The sequence below is a fragment of the Cyrtonyx montezumae genome, unplaced genomic scaffold, assembly GCF_038088225.1.
Source record: "Cyrtonyx montezumae isolate F1298 unplaced genomic scaffold, pur_monq_1.0 scaffold_3, whole genome shotgun sequence".
Taxonomy (NCBI): Eukaryota; Metazoa; Chordata; class Aves; order Galliformes; family Odontophoridae; genus Cyrtonyx; species Cyrtonyx montezumae.
This window is the reverse complement of record NW_027072034.1, coordinates 44,340,785-44,352,145: the sequence shown is the minus strand read 5'-3', so window position 1 is coordinate 44,352,145 and position 11,361 is coordinate 44,340,785. Positions and strand designations below refer to the sequence as shown.

General features: G+C 43.9%; 1 protein-coding gene across 3 annotated transcripts in view; it reads left to right on the top strand.

Annotated features, from left to right (window-relative positions):
* The first annotated feature begins 5,095 nt into the window (after positions 1 to 5,095).
* AP1S2 (adaptor related protein complex 1 subunit sigma 2) overlaps positions 5,096 to 11,361 on the top strand; it is a 31,482-nt gene continuing 25,216 nt past the window's right edge. For all 3 annotated transcript variants that reach the window (XR_010622498.1, XM_065741416.1, XM_065741417.1), the window contains exons 1-2: positions 5,096 to 5,138; positions 6,144 to 6,322. Coding sequence is in view for 2 of the 3 variants with exons in the window: in XM_065741416.1 (XP_065597488.1) it covers positions 6,144 to 6,322 (179 nt within the window). In the remaining variant the exon portion in view is untranslated. The remainder of the gene's footprint in view (positions 5,139 to 6,143; positions 6,323 to 11,361) is intronic.

Here is an 11,361-nt window from a genome sequence, read left to right as displayed (position 1 = left end):
TCATGAGCCTTCAAAATAAGGAGTAAATGGTTTACAGGCCTTTGGCTGCCCCAGTTTCGTAATCTTTAAACAGGTCAGTCAAAAAGAAGATGGCAATAAATGAAGGCCATACAGCGTATGTTATCCTCTTACATTATTGGCAAGAACTAGGCAGGTATATTTTCTTTATAGTCTGATGGAGGAAGTTAGACTGAGTTATCCAGGATTTGAAATGAAAGCTTAGCATAATACTGTAGGATCAGTACGGAAGCTTGGAAGACTTAGTAGCCTGATTATAACATTGAACACTTTAGTTCTGGGTTACCATTTCAGCTTCAGACCAGTATCTATGTTTCTACCTGCTGAATAATTAGGACACATGCTGTGCAAGCCTCTATCTTCTATCCCGTTTGTGCAAAGCAGCATGCCAACCTGGGAATGTCAGAAGTTGGCAAATTAACTGTCTTCTTGGTGCAAAAGGGAGCATCTTTTGAGCTATCCTGAGACCAGGTCCTTGCAGAGCAGGATAAAGTGGTCTTGCAGGATCATCAGCTGGATGCATCTAATAGTGAGGACAGAGGTGGACATATATGACTAAATGAGAACTTCAGTGGATTTAGGGTGATGAAACTATTTTCATAAAACCAATACAGTGCATTTTATATACCAGAGCAATAGTGGTACACACACATATATATACAAATCTATTCCTGGGCAAAACTGAGCAGCCTGCAAAAGCCTGCTCAAGTACATCTTCTTCTGAGGAGGCAGACCCAGTAAGTACTCACTGCTTAACCTGCAGCATCAGCCACTTCACAATCTGCAGCCGCAGCTACTGATTTCTTAGGAGTGCCAAAGGATGAACAAGATGTATGTGAGGTGCTTGATACAATGATTCCTTCAAGTACTGATACAGTCTTACAAATCTCAGCCCCATCTTTCCTACTCTCCATCTCCATCTTTCTGTGTCTCCCAGGCAAGTTCTTTGTGAGGCTGAAAAGCCAGCTTTTTGTATGCACCTGCTTTTGAAAACATTGAATTCTTTGCTGCTATGTGGCACAGTTTGTACCAGCAGAGCAGGAAGGGGCAGTAAGAGTTGTGACAATTTCCTCATAAATCTCTGTGGAGAAGATCATTTTTGCTTCATTTCTAGGGCCTCTGAGAACTGTTTGAATATCAACATTGAAAAAAGATCAGAGCGTCACCTAAGCAAAAGAGAGAATCCTGCTGCTGAATAGCCCAACACACACAATGCTGCCAGCTGGCTCATGCATGTTGTATTCAGATGGCTGCTGTGCCTCACACCAGGCTCAAGCTGATGAACATGGTAAATGAGGGGAAACCCTGGCTAACTGGCAACTACCACATTCCTTTGCCTAATTTCTGCATGTTCAGATATTTTCAAAAGCAGGTTTTTATTTCCCAAGGAAAATGACTTGTGTAAGCCATGATTCAGGTTCTATAATTTGCGTAACTGTGCTGGAAGACCATCACCTCATCTTCAAACTACTCCTCCAGCTGTGAAATTCAACTTCAGGGATGAATATCCCTGATGCTTATGCTGTGGCTGGGACTATCACACATGTGGCCTGATATCCATGTTCCTAAGGGAGAAGCATACACAGCTGCTTGAAACTAATCATATTTAAGAGGATTTCAGCGACGAGAAGTCTCTTACAAACCTGTAACACCTACCTGGAAAAACAAGCAGATAAGTGCTCCAGTCAGGATCTGATGACTTACTAGCATCCAGCATTCAGGCTACTAGATGGTACTAAATAGTATTTCATCAAGACAGAGAGCTTCTTTATGTATATGAAAAAAAAGCATTGCAATGAAATCTGTCATTTATGATCTCACGTATACTTACTTTGGATCCACTGAGATTAAGTGTTCTGTATGAGTCAGTGGTACATGATAGTTTGGCCAATGCTCAGACAGTACATCAGGGAAGAGAATTGCATGTAATAATGCAACATCCTGTTTAGAGGCCTAAGAGGCAAAAATCTAGCAGTAATCACTTCCAAGGCTAGTAACTCAGTTCTTATTGCCTTCATAATGACTCCACGGTTATTCAGTCAATGAAAATGGAGTCTGATATTGTGCATCAAGAAGATAAATTAACAATAAAATGAGTCTCACTGACTACTCTAGTGGAGACCTGAAAAGATACAGAATGTGCTTTTAAAGCATGCTGCCTCCTCTTTAGGAAGATGAAGCCACTGAAAAGGGAGGCAGATGCAAAGTCTTTCTTTTCTAAATACAAGGTTGCAATTCTGAAAAGAAAAAAAAAAAAAAGCTGTTAAAATTTAATAAATAAATAATCTATTGGAATTAGTAAATAGCTTGTGTTTTAAAAGCCTCTTGGTTTATCCATCGTCTTGGCAGAAGCACAGAAAACAAAACAAATGCTATTAGGAACTTCAGCTTAGGCACTACGACACTGCACAAAGCTCCAAATGCCAGGATGCTGACCTTATTCATTTTGGTACAAGATCCACATTGCAAAGAAATCCACGATGTTCTAATTAATTTATAAATAAATGAATATAAAAACTCAACAACTGACATAAACTGTATCAGGTAAAATCAAGCAAATTTAATCTTATTTTGTGTAAGCTTCCTTCCTCTCTCCCTCTCTGTCTCTCTCCCCAGCTCCAGGCAGTTCTCTTCTGTGCTGCCAGTCATGCTGGAAATAATCTAGAGAGCAAAGTCTTGGCTTGAGACCCCAAATATTTTATGGTCAATGGACACATCCCCTGAAGAACTGCCTTATGTCTAAAGCAGAATACAAAGGATTTTTTCAACTACAGCAGTTATAAAAATCTATTCATTAATAATGCAGAGTGTTATCACTTACAGCTTAGAAATCAAAATTCTGAGTCCATTCTTTAAAATCCGTCATGATAAAGCTGGCCGTAAGACAATAAACAAGGGCTAATGAACAGAAGACGCAGTGTCTGTCTAAAATTAGAATGCATGACATTTGCATTGTCACGGGTTTGTGGAAAACACAGAGGCTATTATATTATTGGTTTAAGCATAATATATATCTTTATCAATTTGCTAATTACAGCTGGCTCAGAATATTGCTAGTTCAATGGCTAAGTGACAGGATAATTTCTTACAGGGATGAACAATGGAGTAAGTATAAAGAGGGGTAATTAGTACAAACCACAACACTGGAAAAGAAACTGCCAAGAGCAAGTAGTCTGAAGTTCTTGAAAGGAACAGCACAACAAGAAAGGACAGCATTACCTCGGCTTGTCAGCACCCTCCTTGCACAGGTACTGGGCCCCCAAGACAGACTCACTCATTTTTTTTATCCTCACCTGTACAGCCCAACTAAGCCTTGTTGGCAATGTCTTGCTGCTGATGCGAGAGGCAGCACAAGCACTTATGGCAGGCACAGGGAACATGTGGAGCTGGGAACGCGAAGAGGCGGTGGGAGATGCTGGGACTTAGATCATCTGAAGCTGCTGTGGAATCGCACCTTAAGCTGCTTAAAATAAGCTGGCTCATTTTGAGAGAAATGAGTTAAAGACAGATCACACAAGCGGCAATCCCAGCAGGCTCAAGAAAATCACATCCTCCAGCTGGAATGGTGATGAGACAGCAGCAGGCTGGGACTGGCCTGGCTGGATGCTGCTCCCACCACGCCTGACATTTCTGAGCTCTCATTGCCATCACGATGCTAGCGCACTGGAAGTGGCTGAGATTAAGAAAAACACCAGTAGGCTGCCGGCTTAGACAGTGATTCAGATGATCCTAAAACACTCAAAGTGCAGAGAATTCGTGGGATATGGGATGCTAGATTCAACAGCAGCAATGCTACAATTAGGAAAGAAGCACTTTAGTGAAAAACAGGATCCTCCAGGCCACCCAGCAACCTCACAACAAGCAGAGGATGCGACTGAGCACCGACAACAGCAGCTCCCGCTCCCTCTGTGACACTGTGACTCGTCCACGTGGCTTTTGTTTCATGTGTGCCTCCTTCCTCTTACAATTACAAGACAGGGAAAGTGGTGTATTTGCAGCTTTCCTCAAGTGCAAGAGATGACAGCGTTCCCTGAAACGAGAGAAAATTGGCTCTCCTGACTACCCACACCTCTACACAACAGCCTTTCCAGCACCGGTTTCTGCTGCCACAGCCGTTTCGCAGCCAGAAGGATATAGATTTATTTTTAAGAGTCAATAATAAAAAGTAATAAAAGCCCAACGCGATCTCAGTGCCTCCTACCAGAGGTGCAGAGGAGAGCACGCTGACAACTACCATCAGTAAAACTCAACATCATCCCTCCTTCCCAAACGACCGCAGTTAATCCTACTGCCTTATTTAGGGCCCGCAACTTGGGTGACTAGGGGAAAAAGCATTCAGAGGAAGGGCAGACCCCTCCCCAGACCCCCGCCCCCGCCCCGCCCCGCCCCGCCCCTCCGCCACGCGGGGCACGCACGTGCTAGAAGGAAACACAGCACTGCGCACGCGCGGCACCGCCACCCCTTCTCCGCACCCCCAACAGCCGCCCCCGGGGACCGGGAACAGGAAGGAGGAGCCTCTGTCTCCGGGCACCTGATTGACTGATGTCACTACCCCAGCGCCGGCCTATTGGCGGATTGCGAACCGCTATCTGCATCGCGCCTTCTGGTTGGCTGTTGCCGTTGTCCCTTTCTCGTCCCTCCCACCGCCTCCGGCAGCTCCTCCCTCGGCGCTTTTCCCTCTTTTTCATTGGTCCCCGCCGCTCCTCACTCCTCCCTCCCTCCTCCGCGCCACGCTCTCCAATTGGCCAGCGGCGAGCTCCACTCTTCCCTCACCGCGCATGCGCCGGGCTACCCGAGCAGGCTCCTCCCTCTAGGCGGTGAGCGAAGTTGTGTCCGTCCCCCGCTAGCCCCGCCCCCCCGCCCGGGAGCGGCGTCCGCGAGTCCGGCCCCGCCCCGGCCTGCCCGAGCGTGGCGCCGGGGGGGGGGGGTAGTGGGGGAAGGCGGCCGTTGAGGCGCGCGCGCGCTGGCGCCGGGCTCGAGCCGGCGGCGTCTCCCTTCTCTCGCCTCAGTCCCGCGCGGCGGCCGTGGCGGCAGCAACAGCAGCAGCAGCAGCCGGCTCGGGAGCGGTGCCGCCGCCTCCTCCTCCTCTTCCTCCTCTTCGCTCTCCCCTCCGGGGCACGGTGAGCACCGCCGCGCGGGGACGGACTCGCCTTCCCTCGGCGTCCGCCTCTGCCCCGCGCTGCGGGACTCTCCGCGCCGGCTGCCGCCGGCAATACCGCTCGCCCCCCTTCACGCGGCCGCGTTGGGGCGGGCCGGGCCCGCGGCTCCTTGCGCCCGCAGCTTCGTGTCCGCCCGGGGATACGGGAGGGGTCCCCTGGAGGTGGGGAGGGGTTGTGGGGGCTCAGGGCTGCCGCCCCCTGCCCGCGCCGGACCGTCAGCTCCGTGGGATTTCACGTCTGCCGTATCGCCTGGGAAACTTCGTCACAACTTGGAGCGAAAAGGGAGAAAAGGAAAAGGGAAAAAAAAAAAAAGGAAGAAAGCCGTTTCCTTTATTAACGCTCCAGCCTCTGGAAAGCACAGCCGACAAGTTCCTCTTAAGATATAATTGCAACATCACTCCTGTAGAGGAAGCGAGACCTGGAACGTAGGACCGCAGGGAAAGCGCTTAATCTCTACTCCTTTTGTGCGGAGCGAGGCTGCTCGGTGCCGTAGGACTCTGCTGGGAGATTTAATGCCTCTTAAAGTGTTTTAAGGCTTTTCGGAGGGATCTTTAGTGCGAATTGCTCGTGCTGTAAGGCTCTAATTGGAAACGAGGTTGGGTGTTGGAGGAGATGGGTGTGCTGCTTTCTGTCCTTTTTTGTAGTAAGTGCAAACGTAAGCGTAGAGATGCTGGACGTGGTTTGTCAGAAAGCCGGGTGTAGCCGCTGCCTGCTGGCTCTGACTCGCGGGTCTGAAAGTTGTGCGTGCTTCCTACTATCTCTGCTCTGACTGACCTTGTTCAGCTGAATCCTTTGTGTTATTGGTGCTTCCAGATCTTGTGTAACATCTGCCACCGTTGTAGAAATACATCCGTGCAGATAGGCTTTTGGATGGCTATCTTGCTTCCTGCTTGGTTTTCCTCATAGAAATCTTCCTAGAACTAAGAGACTGAGAATAATCCTTTTTTTCCCCTTCTAATTCAACAGATGCAGTTTATGTTGCTTTTTAGTCGCCAGGGGAAACTGAGACTCCAGAAGTGGTATGTCCCACTATCTGACAAAGAAAAGAAGAAAATCACAAGGGAACTTGTTCAAACAGTATTAGCCCGCAAACCGAAAATGTGCAGCTTCCTGGAATGGAGAGACCTGAAGATTGTCTACAAAAGGTTGTTCTTTCTCACTAACCTCGTAATTGACATACATCAGAAACGGTGTAATAAGTAGCAAGAAAATAATGATGGTTGATTTTTTTTCTCCTTAATTTATCTTTTTTCTTCTCTCTACTGGCTATGGAGGAGACTGTCTTCCCTTGAACCTAATTTGATAACCAAGTAGGAATCATTCATGTGTAGGAAGTCATTCATGCGTTTAGAAATGTGCTGAAGAGATGAGGTTTCCTTCTTCTTTCATGAGGAGTGGTGGTTTTTAGTTCTCTGCGTGGAAGACCACAGTAAATAAAGGCATAGCAATATAAAGCACATAAAACTTAATAGGTAATAAAGAAAAACTAAATTTTAGAGATGTTTATGTGAGGCATGGACTTTGTAAACTTGCAAATTTAACTTGCTTTTAAAGGCTCTCACAGAAATAAGAAAAACTTTCTTGATTCAACGAGTGCGTAGAATGTTATTTTGCTATGAACACAAAAGCATTTTTTCCCAGCTCAAAAAATCACAGCTAGCTTTTTTCTTATGTTGAAAGTACCATATAATTCTCTTTGGCAGTATTTTCCTTTCTCAGTTGTTCACTAACATTCTGGAGTGTGTGACAAGAGTTTTCTTAGCTTTTTGCTGGTCTTTAGAATGCATGACAATGAAGAGGTATAAAAATAATTGTCCCTACAAATAACAGTAATTCTCACTGCAGTTTTGTAGACTGCATCTCTTCCATGTAAAGGTAGTGCTATGGAACCTTGAATTAACTCCCTTCCCTAGTTATTTACAAACTTAAAAAGATTTATACGCTCTTATTTTCTTAGAGGTAGTAAATAATTTCAGTGCTCGACAGTATTGCTGTGTTCTGTCTTTAGGAAAGACAGAACTGGAGCTGTAACGAAGGGTTTCTAACTTCTGCAATGAGCCAAATGAATAGAATTAAAAAGTATTAGATGTGTGTGTGAAACCAGGACCTAGAATGTCTGTGTGTGTAACATCATACACCTGAAGACTGCTAGTGTGTCTGATGAGTGTAACTATTGAACACTAGGAGGAAGGGAGAGGAGGAACAGTGTATAAGACTGCTTAAGGAAGCATACGTGTTTTCTGCCTTTTAATTTCCTTAGAAAACTCCTTGTGTATACATGCAGACATAGTTGCTGAAATGCTTTGTGCTCTCCCTTCAGCTGAAAAAGAGCTTGCATATATTATCACTTGGCTTTTGTGGGACTAGGTCAAAAGAACTGGGAATGCATAGGCAAGCCTGTTCCCCACCCTGCCTAGTCTTGTGTAGAGTGGTAGCTCTTCTTGCAGTAAGTTCATTCCACAGTGGTTCTCTCTCTCTCTGTCGCTTTACTACTGTTAGCAGCTACTTGTGTCTTTTTCTTTTTTTAATTCCAGCCTGTGGGGCTGGTAGAAATCTGGATATGGCTATTTAGGCTGCTGAAAGTTGTAATGTTTGTGTATCTCAGTAATGTGCTGTGGAGTCTGTGGTCAAGGAAAATAAAGCAGTTGGCTGCTGTAGATATCTGGACTGCAGTCCATCTGCTGGGCTGCTGGTGGGCACAGCTGACTGCAGTAGCTATTTTGCTGTCTGCAAACTGATCTGGTACAGTTAGCCTATGAAATTGCTTAAGATTAGCTTGTATCCAGCCAGTTAACATCTCTGTTTCTGTTTTACTTTTGCTTTATTGGCAAGTTACGTAAAGCTCAAGCATCACTGGAATGACTGGGTGGCAGAGGCAATAGTGAGTTTAAAATCCTATACCCGTTAGCAGTAACTACTTTAATGTTTCTATGGAAAGACTTTTAGCAATCGTCATACTGTAACTGAAGTTGATAAGTCCCAACTACCACCATGTCTTTGAGAAGAGAGATCTGTTAGCTCAGAAGTGCACAGTAATACCAAGACAGCTACAGTAGTCAGGGTCCAGTGCTTCCTGAACAGCAGATGTCTAAAAGAGCAAGACATGTAGCAGAAACTTTACGTGGTTTGTAGAATTGCACAAGGTGCATACTTTTGTTTGCAGACAAAAGATTCCTGCACATCTCTCCTAAGATCTGTTCTTATCTGGTTTATTATTGGGAAATATCTGAGCCTCCCATTGAAAGTGTTTTTTCAGTAGAAGCTGTACATATTGCTGTTGTACATGTATGTACGCATTGCTGTTATGAGTCTGAAATTGCTGAAATTTGTGCTATGATTGCTTTTAGGGCGTAATAACTGTCAACTTTTCAGGTGTAAGAGAGAGTTGACCTAGATATTGCAACTCAAAGAATGGTTGGCATTATTAAAGGTATACTCTAGAGTCTCATTGATGTACCCTTTTTCAAGAACAAAATCAGCTCAAATGCAAAGTTGACAAGCTGGTAGCTTTTGCTGCTTTCTTCTATTTAACATTTATCAAGAAGGCTGGACAATTTTGATTAGCCTCTTAAGCTCTGTTTTATTTCATCCTTATAATGCATATGAAATACTTTCTGGATGAAACTTCAAGATGATAGAACTACAAAGGCCTTTAAAATCCATGTGAATATTTTGCTTTTATTTCTTAGCTTCATGTATGTAGCATTGATATGGTTGCAAAACTAGGTCAGTCATTGTTACCTTCATTTTTTTCATTAGAGAAACAAATTCTTTAGAGATCTGAAAATGCGCATGGAAGCGTGCCCTGTTTTTGACATAGCTTATGAATTGGGTTGGTTGTGTTCTGTAGTTGGTTTGGAAGAGATTTAGATTTTCAGGCTGGTAGGCACCAGAAGACTTAAAAGAGAACCTGTATTTCTGATTTCAAGGGGCAGATTTGAAGTAGCTTGCTGAATAAAAAAATTGAAATATGGGAATCCATTAACAGTTGCACTTCATGACAATAGAGGGGGATTTTCTACAGATAGCTGATTAGAAACTTAGCAAATACTGGTAATGATTGCTCTTCATTTTGTCATTTTTTTAAACTACTAGTAGTATATCATGTAGAAATTCATGCAGCTTTCCCCTTTTGGAGGATAAATCAATATTAAATGTTATAATTTCTAGTATTTTAGTGAAAAAAGATGTTAAAATAGCATGTGATTTTTCTTCTTTTTCTTTAAGGGTCTCAACTTTATTTACTACTTTAGCTTCTGACAGTGCTAGTTATTTTCATAGTGCATTGTATTGCACTCTAAGAAAATGCGGAATAACAGTCCTTGATGTAAATTTTTCTTGTTAGTATTTGGTATACTGAGATTTTAGGACTTGGTTGTCATTGATTGGTAACTCGATTAAGAAATGTGACTTCTATATGGCAATTTGGGATTGTATTTTTGTAACATGGTTTTAAAGTGTAATGGTTTGTACTTCCTTTGATGTTGTGACAGTCATCTGTTACTGCAGAATAACCTTAATCATAGGTTACTTTAAAGCTTTATAGAAAAGTAAGTTTTAAAACTCTGGTTTCTCCTACTCCCAAAGAAAGAGCATGTTCTGCAAGTGGTGTGCATCTCTACTCAAAGCATTTTGATCCCATGTTATTGTCATGTGGTGAGGGACACAAACCCAGCAGTGAGACGTGATCCGTATCTTTCCTTATGCGAATCTAATTGCCAACTGAATCTGTTAAAATATAACTATAGGGTTGAGTAGGTGACTATAAAACTAAATGAATGCAATGATAATAGTTAATTAGGTGTGGTAGTTTGGTCTTCTGTGTGGTATTCTAGTACTTGTGGTACTAGGGGGACCTCTGCATACATCCAACTAGAAGCAGCAGCTTTATCTTACAGAGGCTTACCAGTAACAACTTTTTGCACGCTGGGGTTGTAGCATGCTGAAAGTGGAAACTGCAAGATAGATCTCCTGTAGCTTTGTTACTGTTGCTTTTTTCTGTATCCTTATTAAATAGTGACAGCTTTGCCTTAGAGATTCTTTTTCCTAGAATCTCAGAACTTCCTGTTTTGTTAAATAAATATGTAATTTCTTCAAAAGAGGGAAAAAAATATTTTCCCAAGGAGTATTTCAATGATTAGAATTTTCACTGGGTCAACTGTGTTGACACCAAATCCAAAACTCTGGGCTGCCTGAAGCACCTGTTTATGTGTTAAAGGTGGTGTTGTGGTGTCTTTCAGTTACTGAGTCATACAATTGTTTGAGTTAGGAGGGATGTTTAAAGGCCATCTAGTCCAACTTCCATGTGTTGATCAAGGACACAAACAGCTCCATCAGGGTGCTCAGAGCCCCATCCAGCCTGGCCATCATGGTCGAGGCTTTCACCACATGCCTACGCAACCTGTTCCAGTGCTTCACTACCCTTATTATGATTTTTTTTTATTCTATCCAATCAAACTCTCTCTGGTTTTCATTTGAAACCATTTCCACTTGTCCGATTACAACAGACCCTGCTCAAGACTCTATCCCCTTTCTTCTTATAGTCCCTTCATTAGATACTGAAAGGCCACTATCAGGTCACTTGCAGCTTTCCCTTCTCTAGGCTGAACAGCCCCAGTTCTCAGCCTCTCCTCATGAGGGGGTGTTCTATGCCTTGGATCATTTTTGTGGCCCTGTTCTGGGCACACTCCAGCATGTCCATGTCTGTCCTGTAACTTAGGACTCCACATCTGGACACAGTACACAGTGAGGTTTCAGCAGCTCAGAGTAGATCACCTCCCTCACACTGCTGGCCATGCTTCTTTTGATTTAGCCCAGGATATGGTTGGTGTTCTGGGCTGTGAGGTCATGTTGCTGGTGCATCTTTAGCTTGCCCTCCACCAGTACCTTGGTCCTTTTTGTCAGGGCTGTGTTCCATCTTTATATCCACCCATCCTAGCTTGTCTTAATAGTGGAAGTTGCCACAACCCTAATGTGAGACCGTGCACTTGGCTTTGTTGAACTTCATGAGGTTCTCTTGGGCCCACTGCTTCAGCTTGTCTAGGTCTCTCTGAATGGCATCCTGTATCCCAGGTGTGTCAGCCTTACCACACAGCCTGTTGTGATCTCCAAAATTGCCAAGGCTGCACTCAATTCTACTGTTGACATTATTGATGAAGATATTAAATAGCATTGGTCCCATGTC